The following is a 16,248-nucleotide window of genomic DNA, read 5'->3' on the forward strand; positions in this document are numbered from 1 at the left end:
GAGTGTTTTCGCCGTTGGTGTTCTTTCCAATCTCTACGCATTTCACCGCTCCACAGGAAATTCCCTCTACCCCTACCATACTCCAGCTTGGTAGTTTCCACATGCAAGATCTAACTCGAAAGGAACCACGAAGCAATTGTGTGAAAACACGCCCCATTATTTCATTTTCAAAATGCCATTGCTTTTACAACCAAATCCTTTCCTCTCTCATCTTTTTATATATATATATATTTGTGAGAATCTAACTCAATTACTCCACGCAAAGATGTATGATTCTGGTGTGTGACTTTTGGAAGGACCCTTATCCCTTGGGCTAAGGAAGGCCATCAACGGCGTGCTCTAATTCCCCCATTCCCTTACTCAATAAGGTTCTCACCATGCCCTTTCCTTTTGCCTTCCTTCATTCCTTTCCTCTTACATGAAATTTTATTTTTTTATGGAACTTCACGTTCTCTCTTTTTCTTACAACCAATCATTAATACCTAAGCTGTTTTCTTAATTTTTCTTGTTAATATTTTCCTCTCCATCCCCTCACAAAACCAGCTTCTAACCACCCTAATCCATTTGGAATCCGAATTAAAACAAAAATGTCTGTTTTGGCTCCTTATGTATCGCTGTTGGCCTCATAATTTTAAAACGAAGAAATGTTTCATTCTCTTCTCCAACTAATGTGGGATCTCACAATTAACTCTTCTTGGAGGCCCAACGTCCTCACTGGCACACCGGTCCGTGCCTAGTTCTGATACTATTTGTAACAATCAAGCTCACTACTAGTAGATTGTTGGGATATGGAGCCTGATGCCTAGATCTGGTAGAGATATATTTAGAAGATATTTCGTAAACATATGTTAGAGAGATATATGGTAGATATTTGGTAAAGATTTGATACACATATATTTGTTACGGGTAGGTTTAAATCTTTGTAAGCTATATTTATATTTAGTAAATTGAAACCATATATATACCCAAAACAGTGCTACTCTCTGTACAATACCTGGAGTTATCAATATAAAACCTTTGGCTCTCTGTACACAATAACTGGAGTTATCAATATAAAACCTTTAGCCAATATGCCAATATTCCTCCTTTGTATTTTCTCTCTCATGTTCTTTGTGTTCATCTTGATCGAGTGTGTGCATTGTTGAGCGATCCTAACAATTGGTATCAGAGCTAACAACTAGTATCGATCCTAACATAGATTTTGTCCGTTTTGTCTCGTTACATATCGTCATCAGCCTCACGGTTTTAAAACACTCTACTATATGAAATCTTGCTACATCTCAAACACCCCTTCAATATTTGAATTTGTCTTGAACTCATAACTAAGAACACGTTTACCAGTTCTTATAATTTGAGTACGATATACTTTATCGTGATACCCTAATTAGGACATTTTTAGTTAATTTATAGAAAAGTTATTTCACGAGACACCGACTTTCATAATCAAGTCGTTTCTCTAATTATGAAATCTTGGTCCTTGAACTCCCCTTTAACCCCCCTTACCAAACAAAACTAATGTGGATCCGACATTCTATTGGCTGTTAGAATCCAGGATTGAAATTAGAGGAGAATATAGACAAGAATCCTTCCCCATGATGAGGGCAAGGCGATGGTTCAAAATCCTTTCACGTGAATGCTTGGGAGATTAAACCCCAAGGATACGTGGACCAAGCTACTTATACGATGAGGACCATGCTATATTTTAACCTCCCATCATCCATTGTCTAATAGAAAACAATATACAAGACTTCTCACTCATTCATGCTAATTGATTACGGGTTGGACCATTTGGGACATAGATCTCGACTTATTCAATATATCTGATACCACATTCTCGATAAACTCGACTTTTATACACCTACGTACCAAACGCATTACTTGAATCCAAATTTCTACCAAAATGGCATTTTCAAGACAAAAAAAATTTCAAGGTAGCAAACATTCTCGAGAATTTCTCTTAGATTCAAACCCATAACTGATGATAGAACTAGAATAGATATCTTCTGCTTCCTATTCACACGAGCCCATATCCTTGCTTTTCGATCAATCTCTAATACTAATCTTCCTCCCCAACAGATATTGTCCGATTTATTCGGTTTATTGGATACCAGACTCTTGGAACTCGACTTTTATACATGTAACAGTCTAAGTCCACCGCAACAGATATTGTCCGATTTGGTTCATTACGTATTTCCGTCAGTCTCACAATTTTGAAATGCGTCTACTAGGAAGAGATTTCCACACTTTTATAAGAAATGTTCTGCTCCTTCATCCAACTAACGTGAGATCTCACGATACACTTGCTCACTTGCCCACGAGATACATTACTCAAATCCAAATTTCTATAACTCCCTACCCAACAAAACTGGAACAAAGTTACACAAATCTTAGACCTTCCAACTTCAAATTTCTAAACTACACAATTATAATGAAGTTGTAAGTTTAGTTGCCCGTTTTGGTTCACAAAAGGTGAAATGTTTTCCCTGATGGCTCACTTGGGCTTCCTGTTCTATAAGCTACTGACATAAAGAAGATGCTGTCATTTGGTGGGGCCCATGTGGTAGGCCCACAAAGGTTAAGAGAGAGAGAGAGAGAGAGGAGAATTAATAGCTTCTCCAAGCCCTACTAGGCCCACAATAGACCTAGAGAGAGAAAACTAGAGAGTGAAGAGGCCATTTGGAAAGGTAATATTATAATGTAGAGAAAGGGAGAGTGAAGGCATGGAATTGTAAGCATGGAGGGCATCATGTTCCCTCTGTTCCAAACCCTCTGTCCTCTACAAAAAAGTTGAATTACTTTATATATATATTATAAAAATCCCACCAATTTCCCCCTAAAACATTCTCTCAACTCGAGTAAACTCGAACCCCAATTTTGATTTTTCTTTCTTTCCTATGAAAATTTACACCTGGAAAAGCATGGGCGAGCAATAATCCACATCTTGGAACTCTAAAAACGCCTTTTCTTTTCTCTTTTTCCTTGAGGTTCTTAATGTAAGAAATAAGATTCTTTAGAACATTACTAATAATAACACCCTATCTCTCAGAACTCTCGAGAGTTAGAAAGTGTGACAAACACCATCGTCTCTCTTTAAAAATTAGAGAAGAAATGTAGAAAAGTATCATTTAAACTTTAAAATATAGTATTTAAAAAAAAAACAAAATTCAAAATTTTGGATTAGAAGTTGTTTCGAATTAAAAATCAATAGCCCTTTTTCTTTTTGACGATTTTTACAATTTTTTGAATTATGAGTGGCTCTCTATCTCTCTCTCTCTCTCTAGGGTGGTCTTAGGTAGGATTTGATAGCGAGGATTTTGAGAGTACCGAGGAGTACCTTGAGAAGACCAGAGGTGATTGTGAGGGGCATCAGATGAGCATCCAGGCAGACAAGTGCAATTAGAGAGTACCAAAAAGTTCCTCTGCATGCACTGATAATGAGATCGGGACGAGCAGGTGCACACTGCTTTTAAATAAAAATAAATATAAATCTATTAAACCCAAAATAAATATTCAAAAATATATACAGCACAATGATTTTGATGTTCTTATGTAATCATTAGCTTATGTGCATGACATGACGCCAATCATACATTTTTGTTTATAAAATTTTAAAGATATTAAAAAACAAATCTTATCTTATATCTCAAAAAAAAAAAATAATAATAATAAATAATAATAATAATAATAATAAAAAAAACAGATTGATTATGTGAACATCACCTAAGAGCTAATATGAATTATCACCATATTAATTAACAAAAGAATATGAATATGAGGAGAACAAAATACAGAAATGGTATTTTTGGGCAAGCCCAAAAAAAGACAATATCTGGACTTAGGTATTACAAATGATATGAGAGCCAGACATTAGGCGATGTGCTAGCGAAGGCTGTGCTTCGAATGGGGGACACAGGGCAGTGTGCTAGCAAGGATGCTGTACCTCGGAAGAGGGTGAATTGGGGGAAAGTCCCACATCAGTTGAAGAAGGGAACAAATGCTAGCAAGGACATTGGGTCCCGAAAGGAGTGGATTGTGAGATCTTACATCGGATGTGAAGGAGAACGAAATATTCTCTATAAGGGTGTAGAAACTTTTCTCTAGACGCGTTTTAAAAAACCTTAAAAAAAATCTAAAGGGAAAACTCAAATTATAAAATTTGCAAACAAAAGAAGTATAATTTGTTGTAGAATTTTCTAATGCATAGATGCAATTTGGAATTGTATTTTAATGAATGGAGAAGAAAACTATGGCTTAACATGCATGACCAATAGGGAAATAAGGGCAAAGTGGTAATTTTCCCTTCTCGTATAGTAACTTGCAAGTGCATGAAGATAATTTCAAGCACTCACCAATTCGCCATGAATATAATTGCAATTGTCGACGCACGTTTTCAGCCCAACTCCGGCCATGAATTGGGTCGTCTCTTTTTCAAGAGCATATTTTCTATGAAAATATATAAACAATAATAAAAAAAAAAAACAAATCAGATTACCATAAAATTTTTAATAACAACACAAGAAGAGCAGTGTCCCCTAAAATTCATCCCGGTGGTGTAGGTGTATAGTGATAAAACGCCATCTAGAATCTCAAAAGTGAATCCAGGCAGTCTAATACAGGCAAGAGATCTTCTATTTCGAATGCCTAATTTCACGCTCAAGTTTCGATAAGATATAAGTTCAATGTTAAGGTACAAACGAGCATTGTGCAACGAAGTGACAAGCGCAAAGTTTTTCTCACTAGAAGGATTTATCCGCAAAATTGTACTGTTGAGTGGCTGGCGTGTCGTGTCTTGAATGAAATATAATTAAATAAAAATATACAAGTTCTTCACTAGAGCAGATATGCTAAGATTATTGCAATTGTATAGTGCAGAGATAAGCAATCGCAATAGACTGGTAGCCACCAAAAATCACGATATTATATGTCTCTTGAGTTGTGGCATTTACCAGCTATATTTTTTCTGAGGCAACAGACGGGCACTTATCCAAGGTGTTCCACAAAATGTAATCCCCCGAAGTTACCTGTTTATTTAGATAATGAAATGAATAGGTCAATCTTCTTTTTTAGAAACTTAATAACAGAAAACTGACAATATTATTATAGCTAACAGGCCACAAGTACTTTTCATTTCATTATGGGAAATTTTTTCAATATGAATATAGCAGAAGAATGCGCTATGTGACACATGCAAACTTATGCATGGAGTTGTAGAACAGAAAAAAAAAAGTTCTTTCCAGTTTGCTTTTTTTTTTTTGGTTATCATATGAATTCTGCTACACTTAAAATGTGGCCAACTATAGTAAGATTACGAACCTGGGTCGAAAACTCGACTGGAGCTTTAACAGCGGGATATATGCTGACCTGATCGAGCACAAAATATAAAGAGTCAAGGAAGAGATGCTTTCAGTTCCATATTGCATAAAAGGAAAGCAGAAAACAAGCTATCTACGCACAAAAGAGGCGAAAATATGACAGTGAGTGAAGATTCTGGGGTTTATTGGAGGGTGGGAAAATGGAAGTTCAAAAATTAAACTTGAATATGCGTAATGGGAGGAAGAATGAAGATGAAGAAAAAACCAGTTTATAAGTCAATTAAATCTGCGCTTCATTTGTAAGTAATCTTATGGTAGTGGAATTAGAATGCCACGAACAAAAATGAAGAGAGATTCAACAATGACGTAAATGTGTTGTGTGACTATTCAAAAGAATGTTGTAACGGTAAAAAAAGGGGGTGGAATAGACCTGGGCAAGCAAGCTCTAACTACTCAAAGAAACTTCATGACGAAAACCTATATCTAAAACCATACCAATTTTTAATATCTATATGTATGATTGAATGCATGCAATTGATAGTTTGATCCACCCGTGAGTGCCGACAGTACGAGTGGTCTAGCTTACTAAACTAGAATGAGATTTGCAGAGGACAATGAGGAACTCACAGATTTAGGATCCACAGATAATCCTGATAATGATGCCCCTAAAATCTTGAATGATACCTGTCATCAGAATCCGAAAAAAGTAAGTGCTTCAGAGAACTTGCTACAAGCCATCTCAAATTGGTACCAGCCAACCAACAATAGTCCTACATATGGTTTTCCCCATCTACAAGATATGCATACAATGCCTTTTGAACAAATGAGAAATAACAGAAGAAAAATATTGATGACCATGCAGAACAACTTCCTGTTAAAAGAACTTCCATTAAGTAGGCAAAAGTTCCCAACGTGTCATCAGACAAGCACAGATAAGTGGGACGTTTCACAAAGCATATCACCTAACCATAAAGAAGATAATTATATAAAAATAAGATTTTCTGATGCCTTGATTCTTAATATGAGCAAAAGGCACGAAGAAGATGCAGAAGGTTTCATGCCATGGCATTCAAGCTGTACCCATGATGGAATTAAATCATGAAAAAATTACAATGAGGTGGAGAAGATATCTTCAAAACCATGACCTGTTCTTGCATAAATTCAACATTCCATCCATTTTGACTTAGTTGCAATTAAACTCTCGGAAATAACCATCGGGAGTGAAGGTATAGAAACTATAGGAATAAATCACTGGCCTGGGACAGGATATGTGTTTAACATTTCTAAGGTTGCAAAATACTGATAGGAAATATGAAGCCATTCAACTTCACAGGGGAATGTTAGCACAACTTTATGACAAGATTTAGTTCAAACTTTAAGCAAAAGAAACGTTGCAACGGTTAATAGTACAGAAGAGGAGTTTACCTTGGCATAATTGTATGCCTGCCAGCAAAATGGTTCCTCTAGTTCAACTGGAGGAAGATCCTTACTCATTTTCTCCATTAAAAATTCCTCTATATTGACCACATTGCTTGCACTTTCAGACTCAACGTCACTATCTACCTCATCTACACTAGCAGATAAAGAACTTGGAGAATGCAGTCTTTGGATTTGCCAAGGTGCAAACCTAATTGTCCCGGGAAAAGTTGCCTCAATACTTTTTCCCAAAAGCCCTCGTCCACTCGCTAAAATTTTCCATTCAACTGAATGCTCGGTAGTTGAAACTGTTCCAATTGAAGGAGTTCCATCAAAGGATACAATCCTTCTTCTAGGGAAAGACATAGTCACAGTACAAAATTCCATAGACAGAGGAGCTTTATAACCTTCCATCAAGCCCAACTTGAACAAAAAAGCACCTTTATCCTCAGACACCATGGACAATTGGTAAAATCCTTTAACAGGAGGTCCAGAAGCACATATTGCCTGATAACGCATTAAAACAAAATTACCAAGGGGGGGAGAAAACATCACAGCTTGCTTATCTATGCCATGTTCAGGAACTTGGGCACAAGGATGGAATGATAAGCCCTCAATACGAGCCTTATTCAACCCTGCAAGGGGGAATGAGACATCAGGCAACCCTTCTAATTCAGCTCGACAATTTATTTGACCAGAAACTGATATTTTATCTGGAATCTCATCCCTGTCATACATAGCTGCATTAATGATCTCATGTATTGTAAGTAACACTCGTTGCTTCCCTTTACACAGATATGGCTTCCATGCTGGTTGTTTAAGATCAGCAGGAGGTGGATCTGATGAAGAAAAACCATTTGCTTTGATAGAAAATATATTGGAATAGCTTAGATCCAAGGGTGTTCCTAGCATATAATCAGCAAGCAAGAAAAAAAAACCAGTCAGATACATGAATCTCCACCATCAAAGAAATAAATTTTGAAACAGTGAATAGAGTAATACCAAATACCAACCAAAGGGCATTGAACTGCTTAAGAAAGATCTAAGTGCATCTTTATCCAAAGGCCTTGGGACATCTGAATTAAGAGCTCCTATTGCAGTATTGCTAGAAGGAGTGGCAGATATGCTGGGAGAAGCAACAGGTTTTGCCCTAGCAGATATTCCTGATATTCCTATGCTGCCTGTTAATGAATCCAATAACCCTCCCACAGATGGAGAAGCACTGACGAGGACATCAGGTTCAACCACATCACCAGTGATTACATCACCAATAGCAAGTGCAACCATGAATGCCCTATAGAATGATGATAAAATTGGTAATCTTCAGAGTCTTCAAAATACTAGACATGCTACTCTACTCCTAATAAAAAATAGCAAATAACTTACCATACCCTGTGATAGAAGGAAGGTCGAGAAGGAGGGAAGATAAAGAACTTTCTGCTCCAATGGCACTTCCACAATCAGATCTTCTACACAAACTTGAATATTCTTTTACGTGCCTAGGTTCAACAATCGGCAACACAAGAATGGAATAATGACTCTTTATGTGCAATATTAGTGGCCACATAAAGATACTATCCCCTTCTTCTTTCTTCACATGAAGTCCAATGATATGTCGGGTAATAGGGTCATCAACCCAGGAATCACTTCCCTCAGATGACTGAATAATGCGAATGCCAAACCCACCGGCAGATCCCTCTCTGTACAAGCCCATGGGAAAGTTTATATCAATAAAGAGAAGTGAGAATAAGTGGGAAGTACAAGCACCCATCACATTTGAGCATCAAAACTTGAGAGGACCTTTTATGACCACAAATCCTTTTTCTGAATTTAGTAGGAAATAATTAGTATTAACGCATATGCACATAAATCTGTTTCACATTCAACCATTGTCAAAAGAAACAACAGAGTACTTTGTGAAACCAAACACTAAGAGATGTCAATATGATGTCAAAGACTTGCATTTACTAAATTGTGAAACCAGCAATACCAGCAAATCTACTGCAAGTGATAGATTGATATTACACCTAGTGATGACAAAGACTTGTGACTTGTGAGAATAAGATCACACCACAGGCTAAGTGATGTTAAAGACTCGTATACTATATAATGAAACCGGCAACACCACCATATCTAGTGATCTAGTGTAAGAAATATCACACCACACACTTAGTAATGACAACGGCTTGTAATTACTATAACCTGAAACCAGTAACACCAGCAAATCTACTGTAACTGATAGATTGACAAAACATTTAGTGATGAAAAAGTTTGCGAGAACAAGATCACGCCACACAATTAATGATGACAAAGACTTGTACTTACTATTTCCTAAAACGCAACACCAGAAAATCAACTGTAGGTGAAAGATTGACATTACATTTGACGTATATCACAATGACGACACTAAAAACTAGTGCACTACAACAGTACTCTAACGAGTTTTTGAACAATTAGAAGTTAAAAAAGAACGGAAGCTATAACAATCTCAACTAACCTGTTCTTTCTCTCAACAAATGCAGCAGCTAACTCTGAATCGTTAGGAAGTACTGGAGACACGCTAGAGTTAAGGTCATCTGATATACATCTATCATTCTCGGTCTTGCATGCTGTTCGCCAGCGCTTCTCTACCACTGGAAACCTCCTGTAAATTAAAGCCAAAAGCAAACTGCATTTTCATGATCTCGTGTCGAAAAAGGATATAGAGAATTAAATCTAGGAGAAATTCGAACATTAGGCTACTGAATTATGAAGAGACCAGCATTGTTGAGTGTACAACTAATTGATAGCCTTGCAAATTTTTATCTCATATTCACTTGTCCTCCGAAATGCCTCGACAAAAATATCCATCATTAACATCAAAATCAGAAGCTAATTACTGGCGAGAAAGTAATTCTATATTTGAAGTACGATTCCTTAGAAAGAAGAAACGAGTATTCGTTATACAAGCAAGCATCATTAATTCGAAAAGAAATCAAACAGATGAATTCTGAAAATGAAAAGAAAAGAAAAGATCTAGCTAGTCAATTAGCAATCTGCTGAAATTAAACATTAGAAGTGAGGAAAATAACATCCAAACAACATCGATTGATGTTCATACGCTAAAGGATAATCGAGCAAAAGGTAACCTGGAGAAAATAACAGCGTCGAAGTTGCTGAAGATCCAAATGGCTCTGATACTGCAACCATCAGGCATGGCTTCTCAATATCTTAAAAACGATGGATGAAGACAGTCGGGGAAGGGAAGACGGTGCGGGGTGTTGATTTTGGAACTGGCGAAGGNGACGATGCGGGGTGTTGATTTTGGAACTGGCGAAGGCGTTGAGTTATTTTTATTATTTAAAAAAAAAAAAAAAAAAAAAAAAAAAAAAAACATTTTTGGAGACTCATAGGTACGGGTAAATTAATTCTAAATTATTTTTTTTTGACGAAAATTAATTTAATTTAATCCAATTAAATCTTATAATTTAATTTAATTTAATCCTGTATAGTAAATTCTATTAAATTTTAATGCTAAACTAAATTATTACAAGAAACTAAATTGTTCCAAAATTAAAATAAAATTAAAGTNTTAATCCTATATAGTAAATTCTATTAAATTTTAATGCTAAACTAAATTAATACAAGAAACTAAATTGTTCCAAAATTAAAATAAAATTAAAGTACTTGAAAATTTAGGAATAAAAAATGATTTTTAACCATTTTACCATTATTTTAGAACAAAACAGTAAATTGGTCTTAGTTGGCCATTAATATATTTTAATTACAGTGAAAAACACAGTAATTTTCTCTGAATAAAATATGAATTAACTTTTAAATTAATACGTTCCATTAAAACATAAATAGGGACTACAACATAAATAATGAGGAACATCAAGTCATTTATTACAACGTAATACAATTTCAACAAAAGATTCAACTTGAAACTGCTTATGCAACTGAAAAGTGAAACCATAACAGATTCAGATTGATTCACCGGAATAAGATATCGTGTAACGTGACCTTACTATGACAAACACAANATAATACAATTTCAACAAAAGATTCAACTCGAAACTGCTTATGCAACTGAGAAGTGAAACCATAACAGATTCAGATTGATTCACCAGAATAAGATATCGTGTAACGTGACCTTACTATGACAAACACAACTCGAAAATGCAAACTAGAGGTCGACGCAAAGGTAGGAAATAACCGAGCCTGCACGTCTTTTTGTTCGCTCGCTCACCTTCCATTTCTCGACCAGAATTTTCTTTACGCTTGGGCAGCTGGAAACGACAGTGGCGACGCCAGCTGCGGTGATGCCAGGACAATAGACCATTTGACAGGATTCAAGCATGGTGCATCTCTTCACTAAATGCATTAAACCAGCATCGGTTATCTGGTGACAGTGAGACAGTACTATGTCCTTAAGCAAAGGGCAGCCTTCCCCTAACTCGGCCATTGCCATATCCCCCAAGTTCTGTCCACAAGTATAAAATATGAGCTCGAAATTCAAAACATGTATGTATTAATAGAGATTATGAGTGGGGTATTTTTCGGGCAGATCGACCAACAAACAATATAACCAAACTAGCAGATGGTATAGGGATCGAACAATATACAATGGCTCGATTACTTTAGAACTCAATAACACAGTTGTACAACCTATAAAACAGGTGTAAGGTTGTCGATGTGCTCGCCCACTTCCTAAATTTTTCGCTAAAAGAGAAATGTGTTATAATTCGAGCATCTGAGGAATTTTTCTTGCAAGAAAAGTGTGAGCATTTGGAGGACAAAGTTCTTTCCATACAACCCATCTTAATGAAACTAGTGCGTGCAAAAGGAGAGATTAATGTTGTACACGATTGCATTATTTCGTGAACATCGTCTAAAATGTTATTTTTCACTCCTACCTTGAGAGAGAGAGGGAGGGACATACCTCGAGAACGCTCACGTCCAAGTAACTCAATTGAGGACAACCTCTAGCAATGGCTACAAGTCCCGCATCACCGATGCGATGGCACCCACTAACATTCAGCTGCTGAAGGGAACAACCCTTGCCAATGGCAATCAGCCCCTCATCACCAACCCTAGAAATTAAAATCATAAGGTTTGAGGGAAAGAAAAAAAACCAAACAGGGGGAGGATAAGAATGTACCTGTCACAAAATCTGAGGCTCAAATCTGTGAGGAATTTGCAATTCTCGCCAATAGCTACAATTCCTGCATCCCCAATCTAGCTTAAAAGAAAACACTTCATTAACAATTCCTTCCCACTAGAGAGTCAATACATAGTGCAGAATGAATAAAGCCCAACGGATCCAACTTGTTTTACTAAGCGAGGGAAATGCTTTCTCACAAATAATATTCTTAATTAAGACATAAATAGAATATCAATCAGACTAATATGGATATATTTTTCTTAAAATGCTGGAGTAGAGAGAGAGAGACCTCATAACATCGACGAATATGGAGTTTCTTCAAATTTCTGCATCCTTTTGCTATGCCACATATCGCTTCATCTCCAATTCTCGAGCAATCTACCAAGTGGAGTGCTTGTAAGAACTTGCAACTTTGACCAATTCCAAGAAGACCAGAGTTAACAATCTTTTGGCAGTACAGCAAAGCCAATTCAGTTAGCTGGCTGAAAAAAGGAAGCAGCGAAGAGAGATTCAATCAATAAAAATCAGTTAATCATCGGGGGGGGTGGGGGGGTNGGGGGGGGGGGGGGGGGGGGGGGGGGGGGGGGGGGGGGGGGGGGGGGGGGGGGGGGGGGGGGGGGGGGGGGGGGGGGGGGGGGGGGGGGGGGGGGGGGGGGGGGGGGGGGGGGGGGGGGGGGGGGGGGGGGGGGGGGGGGGGGGGGGGGGGGGGGGGGGGGGGGGGGGGGGGGGGGGGGGGGGGGGGGGGGGGGGGGGGGGGGGGGTAAGTACCCCCGTAATGCACCAATCAAACACTTATCATAATAACTCCATAATAGACCCCACAGCAAGGAGGGTAATGCATGTATTGCAGATGATAAATCTAGACAGTACATCCATTTGAATACTCAAGAACGATTTTCAAAAGGAGTTGAAAAGAAACAATACTGGCAAGATTTTCCGATGGCTTCTAGTCCCAAGGATCCAATGTTGTGGCAGCCGTTAACTTCAAGATGTGTTAGTCCTTTACAACCAGCTGCAACTGCATCCAAGCCTATATCGCTCAGGAAATAGCAATCACTTAGAGTGAGATTTTTTAACTTCTTGCAGCCTACTCCAATGGCACGTAGTCCCCTAAATCATAAGAAAAATGTGGGAGGGTAAACAAATTAATAATGCTGAGATCAAGATTCTTCCGGATGCTAGTGCCTCTCATCCATTAATGCACACGTAATTTTGACAAGAATATATCAGGCATAATGTTCGGTGCTCAATGAAGCCGAGGCTGTATTATCATCCCCATCTTAAATCAAGGGGCGATCCCAGAAGCGTAATTCCTTTGCCTTCAACTAGGCAGCAGCTTGCTCAAAAAAAGCTATATCATCACAAAAAATGAGGTCTCTGTGTTGGGAGAAACAATGAATGTTCTAAAATTTTCTATTTAAAAGAATCTTACTTGTCGGTAAATTCTTGAAAACTGTATAAAGCCAATAATTCCAGTGAAGGACATAAGGAGCCTACAGCTACCAAAGCTTCATCTGTGACATTTGTACACTGTAGCTTCAAGACTTTCAAAAGTGGGCATCCTTGGGCTACAGAAAGCACTCCTTTGTTGTGGATAATTTCCGAATCTAGTGACATAGACTCCAGATATTTGCAGTGCATACCCACAGCTTCTAATGAGACATCCGTTATTTTGGCACAGGCTGTAATACCAAATGTTTTCAATGATTTCCCACAACCACGTGCTAATTCAACCAAACCAGTATCAGTCAACCCTTCACAAAAACGCAAATTTACATCTTCAAGTTGTTTACAGAATTCCCCAACTGCAGCAACACCTTGGTCCCCAACATAGCAACCCTAGAAAATATCAGAACTTAAATACTTTTCAGAAAGAACATTACATATAGTAACCTTCAGACAAAGAAGCGTGGGTGTAATGCATTGGGGAAACTATGATTATTATAAATAGAACTTAGAAGCGTCCTGACATAGGAAGTCTTAAAATAAATTCAGGTTCAGCCAAGCTAGACTTCAGCTAGCAATTCCAGGTGAAGAAAACCCATATCGTTAAAAAATTAGACACAGAAAAACATTCAGCTAATATGTAAAGCCATTATTCACATAAAAGAACTTGTGACGGCAGTACTTGAATAAGAGACGATCATGTATATGCAGGTTGGGCCATCTGCCTTTTCTAAACCCATTTGGATATCTAAAATTCTAAATGACACCATGTAAGGACGGACATGCCACACTAGGCCACCTTCCTACCTTCTGTCACCAATTGGTTAGGCGTCACCCTTCATGGACACCCACAATTAGAAACCAAGAAGGTAAAAAACAAAAAAGAAAGTGCATGACATGCCTACCACTGGTAATGAGCTTCGAAAAGATAATAACAGAATGCCGTAGATTTGCAACAGTAACAGACCAGGGGCATAATTCTCAATTATATGGGTTTTTTTAATATAAAAAAGGTTCATTAAATGTATTGTAGCATATCAAAATTAGGAAACTAAACATTAAAAATTCACGTTTCACTGATTTAGGGAATTTTCTTCCTTGAAATAGGAAACTAAACAAAGAATTACCTGTAGATCCAGCGACTTCAAAAACCTACACTTCTCAGCAAGGGATGTTAAACCCTGACTTGAAATGTTAGAGCACCAAATTAAGCTCAGTTTCTCCAGGTTTGGAAAACCTACGGAGAGAGCAATTAGCCCAGCATCTGACAGATAAGAAGACTCCAGCGCACCTTCAGCCCCAGTATTATCAGTTGCATGGTGTGAGTTAAATGGCAAGCACATGACTTCATTGCGACGTCTTCTTCCCTGCATAGACATTACCAGTAAAATTCTGACAAGATCTTTGAGATGCTTTGATTCAATTTGAACCTTAAAAACTTTAGTTTCATTAAATTAAATCCTAAACTTGAGCGAGAAGTGGAATTAATATCCGCTTCTCAAAATCAAGCTAAAAGATGACCCAATAACAAATGATATATCATACAAAACTCAACCAACACAATATCCTAAATCCAGACAACTTAGTAGTTATAAGAACATTCAGACCCAGCACGTGGAAACCTTGCTGCAACAAAATCGGCACCTGAGAAATAGAAAATGCCACATCTATCTGTCTATCTAGAAGATAGTAACTCAACAAACAAAGTTAATTTCATTCAAGTTTAGGGTTTGATTATATGGAATTAATATTTCAAAGTCTTTACTCATACAAGTTTAATAGTGAATTTCTCCTCCCTGAATAAGACTTTTTCCTGAGCCCTCAGGTCTAAAAGAACAGTTGACCTAAATCAAATGCGTACAATCGCCTATGTAACATCAAACCACTCTGCCAATTTCCTTTCTCCTTTTCCCCTTACCTAAATTCACACCACTGTTTCCCAACAATACTTTTTGATATAGTCATATTCCAGTTCACTCTCCAGAACACTCGATAAGCGAATCAAATACTCCAATTACACATAATACACGCGTAAAATCAAACCAACACACAAAATTCCATTTCTAAACACATCAAACTGAAAATTAGCATCATCCACAAACCTAATTGAATTTCAAGTAGGCAATCGAAGTGAACATTGATGGCTTACTGAATGAAGGGGGAGAGAAATCGCCAGGCGTTCGTCAATGTGGACATTTCTGATATTGACGAAACGGCGAGCAAGGAGCTGAACAAAGAGCTCGGGACTACCAGTTGCGCCAATTCGTAGAGTGGTTCGGCTGAGTCGCTCGAGTTTGAGCCAACGCTTGCAGACGAGAGAACAAGCATCGCGACTCAGCTTGGAGTCAAGGCACCGGAAGATCTCAATGATCAGCTCATCAGGAAGAATGGTATTGATCCAAGCATGGCCTCGCATTGTGTATGAACTCTCAATCTCTTCGCTGATGAAATTTGAAAGCGAAATTCGTTGACATCAGAGATAAAACAGAAACAAACGTCGAGGAGGTAAATCGGAGGAAGGCCTTTATAGTTGGAGGATCGGTGGAGAGGGAAAGGAGTGATTTACCATAATACCCCTTGTCTATGTTGATAACTACCATGCAAGCCAATGTCCACGTGTCTTCGCCTAGTAACTTTCCCTTTCATCCCAGCCCATAGAATTCTCATTGAAAATTCAATTTTTTATTTCTTTGAAATATTTGGGATTTTTATTATTGCCTAAATTATAAAAACAAACCNATTCAATTTTTTTATTTCTTTATTAAAAAATTATAAAAGCAAACCTTTTAATTTTCCCTTTATTAAAAAAATAATCTTATTATTTTTTTAAAAAATGGTTTAATATTTATTTTTGTTTACAGTATAAAAGCACGTGGGGCTAATAAAATAAAAATAAAAATAAAAGTAAAAATAAAAATAAAGGACGACGAA

The 16,248-nt window shown here is 37.5% G+C and overlaps 2 protein-coding genes across 2 annotated transcripts; both read right to left on the reverse strand.

Moving 5' to 3' along the window:
* Positions 1 to 4,499: 4,499 nt before the first annotated feature.
* Positions 4,500 to 10,004, reverse strand: LOC111779204 (AP-5 complex subunit mu). The gene is made up of 8 exons (XM_023659299.1): positions 9,857 to 10,004; positions 9,226 to 9,372; positions 8,120 to 8,428; positions 7,742 to 8,022; positions 6,738 to 7,633; positions 5,940 to 5,996; positions 5,314 to 5,361; positions 4,500 to 5,021 (listed from the first exon to the last, which is right to left on the reverse strand). Exons 1-8 carry the CDS (start codon positions 9,922 to 9,924, stop codon positions 4,950 to 4,952), a joined length of 1,878 nt encoding a protein of 625 aa, XP_023515067.1. The 5' UTR covers positions 9,925 to 10,004; the 3' UTR covers positions 4,500 to 4,949.
* A 746-nt stretch (positions 10,005 to 10,750) lies between these two features.
* LOC111778955 (F-box/LRR-repeat protein 4-like) lies at positions 10,751 to 15,920 on the reverse strand. Its single transcript, XM_023658967.1, is given in 10 exon segments — positions 10,751 to 11,190; positions 11,650 to 11,800; positions 11,869 to 11,945; positions 12,161 to 12,353; positions 12,796 to 12,981; positions 13,304 to 13,710; positions 14,445 to 14,684; positions 15,467 to 15,744; positions 15,747 to 15,801; positions 15,804 to 15,920. Coding segments are annotated over 10 exon segments (1,998 nt in total). The 5' UTR covers positions 15,918 to 15,920; the 3' UTR covers positions 10,751 to 10,893.
* Between the last annotated feature and the right edge of the window lie 328 nt (positions 15,921 to 16,248).

The sequence above is a fragment of the Cucurbita pepo genome, chromosome LG17 (assembly GCF_002806865.2).
Source record: "Cucurbita pepo subsp. pepo cultivar mu-cu-16 chromosome LG17, ASM280686v2, whole genome shotgun sequence".
Classification (NCBI taxonomy): Eukaryota; Viridiplantae; Streptophyta; class Magnoliopsida; order Cucurbitales; family Cucurbitaceae; genus Cucurbita; species Cucurbita pepo.

Excerpts from the sequence above, each read along its gene's own strand:
- LOC111779204 (XM_023659299.1), bottom strand. The coding sequence starts at position 9,924 with ATGCCTGATGGTTGCAGTATCAGAGCCATTTGGATCTTCAGCAACTTC. Across the intron at positions 8,429-9,225 it reads TTTGTTGAGAGAAAGAACAG|AGAGGGATCTGCCGGTGGGT; the intron begins GTTAGTTGAGAT and ends GGGCTTGTACAG. Across the intron at positions 8,023-8,119 it reads GACCTTCCTTCTATCACAGG|GGCATTCATGGTTGCACTTG; the intron begins GTATGGTAAGTT and ends ATCATTCTATAG.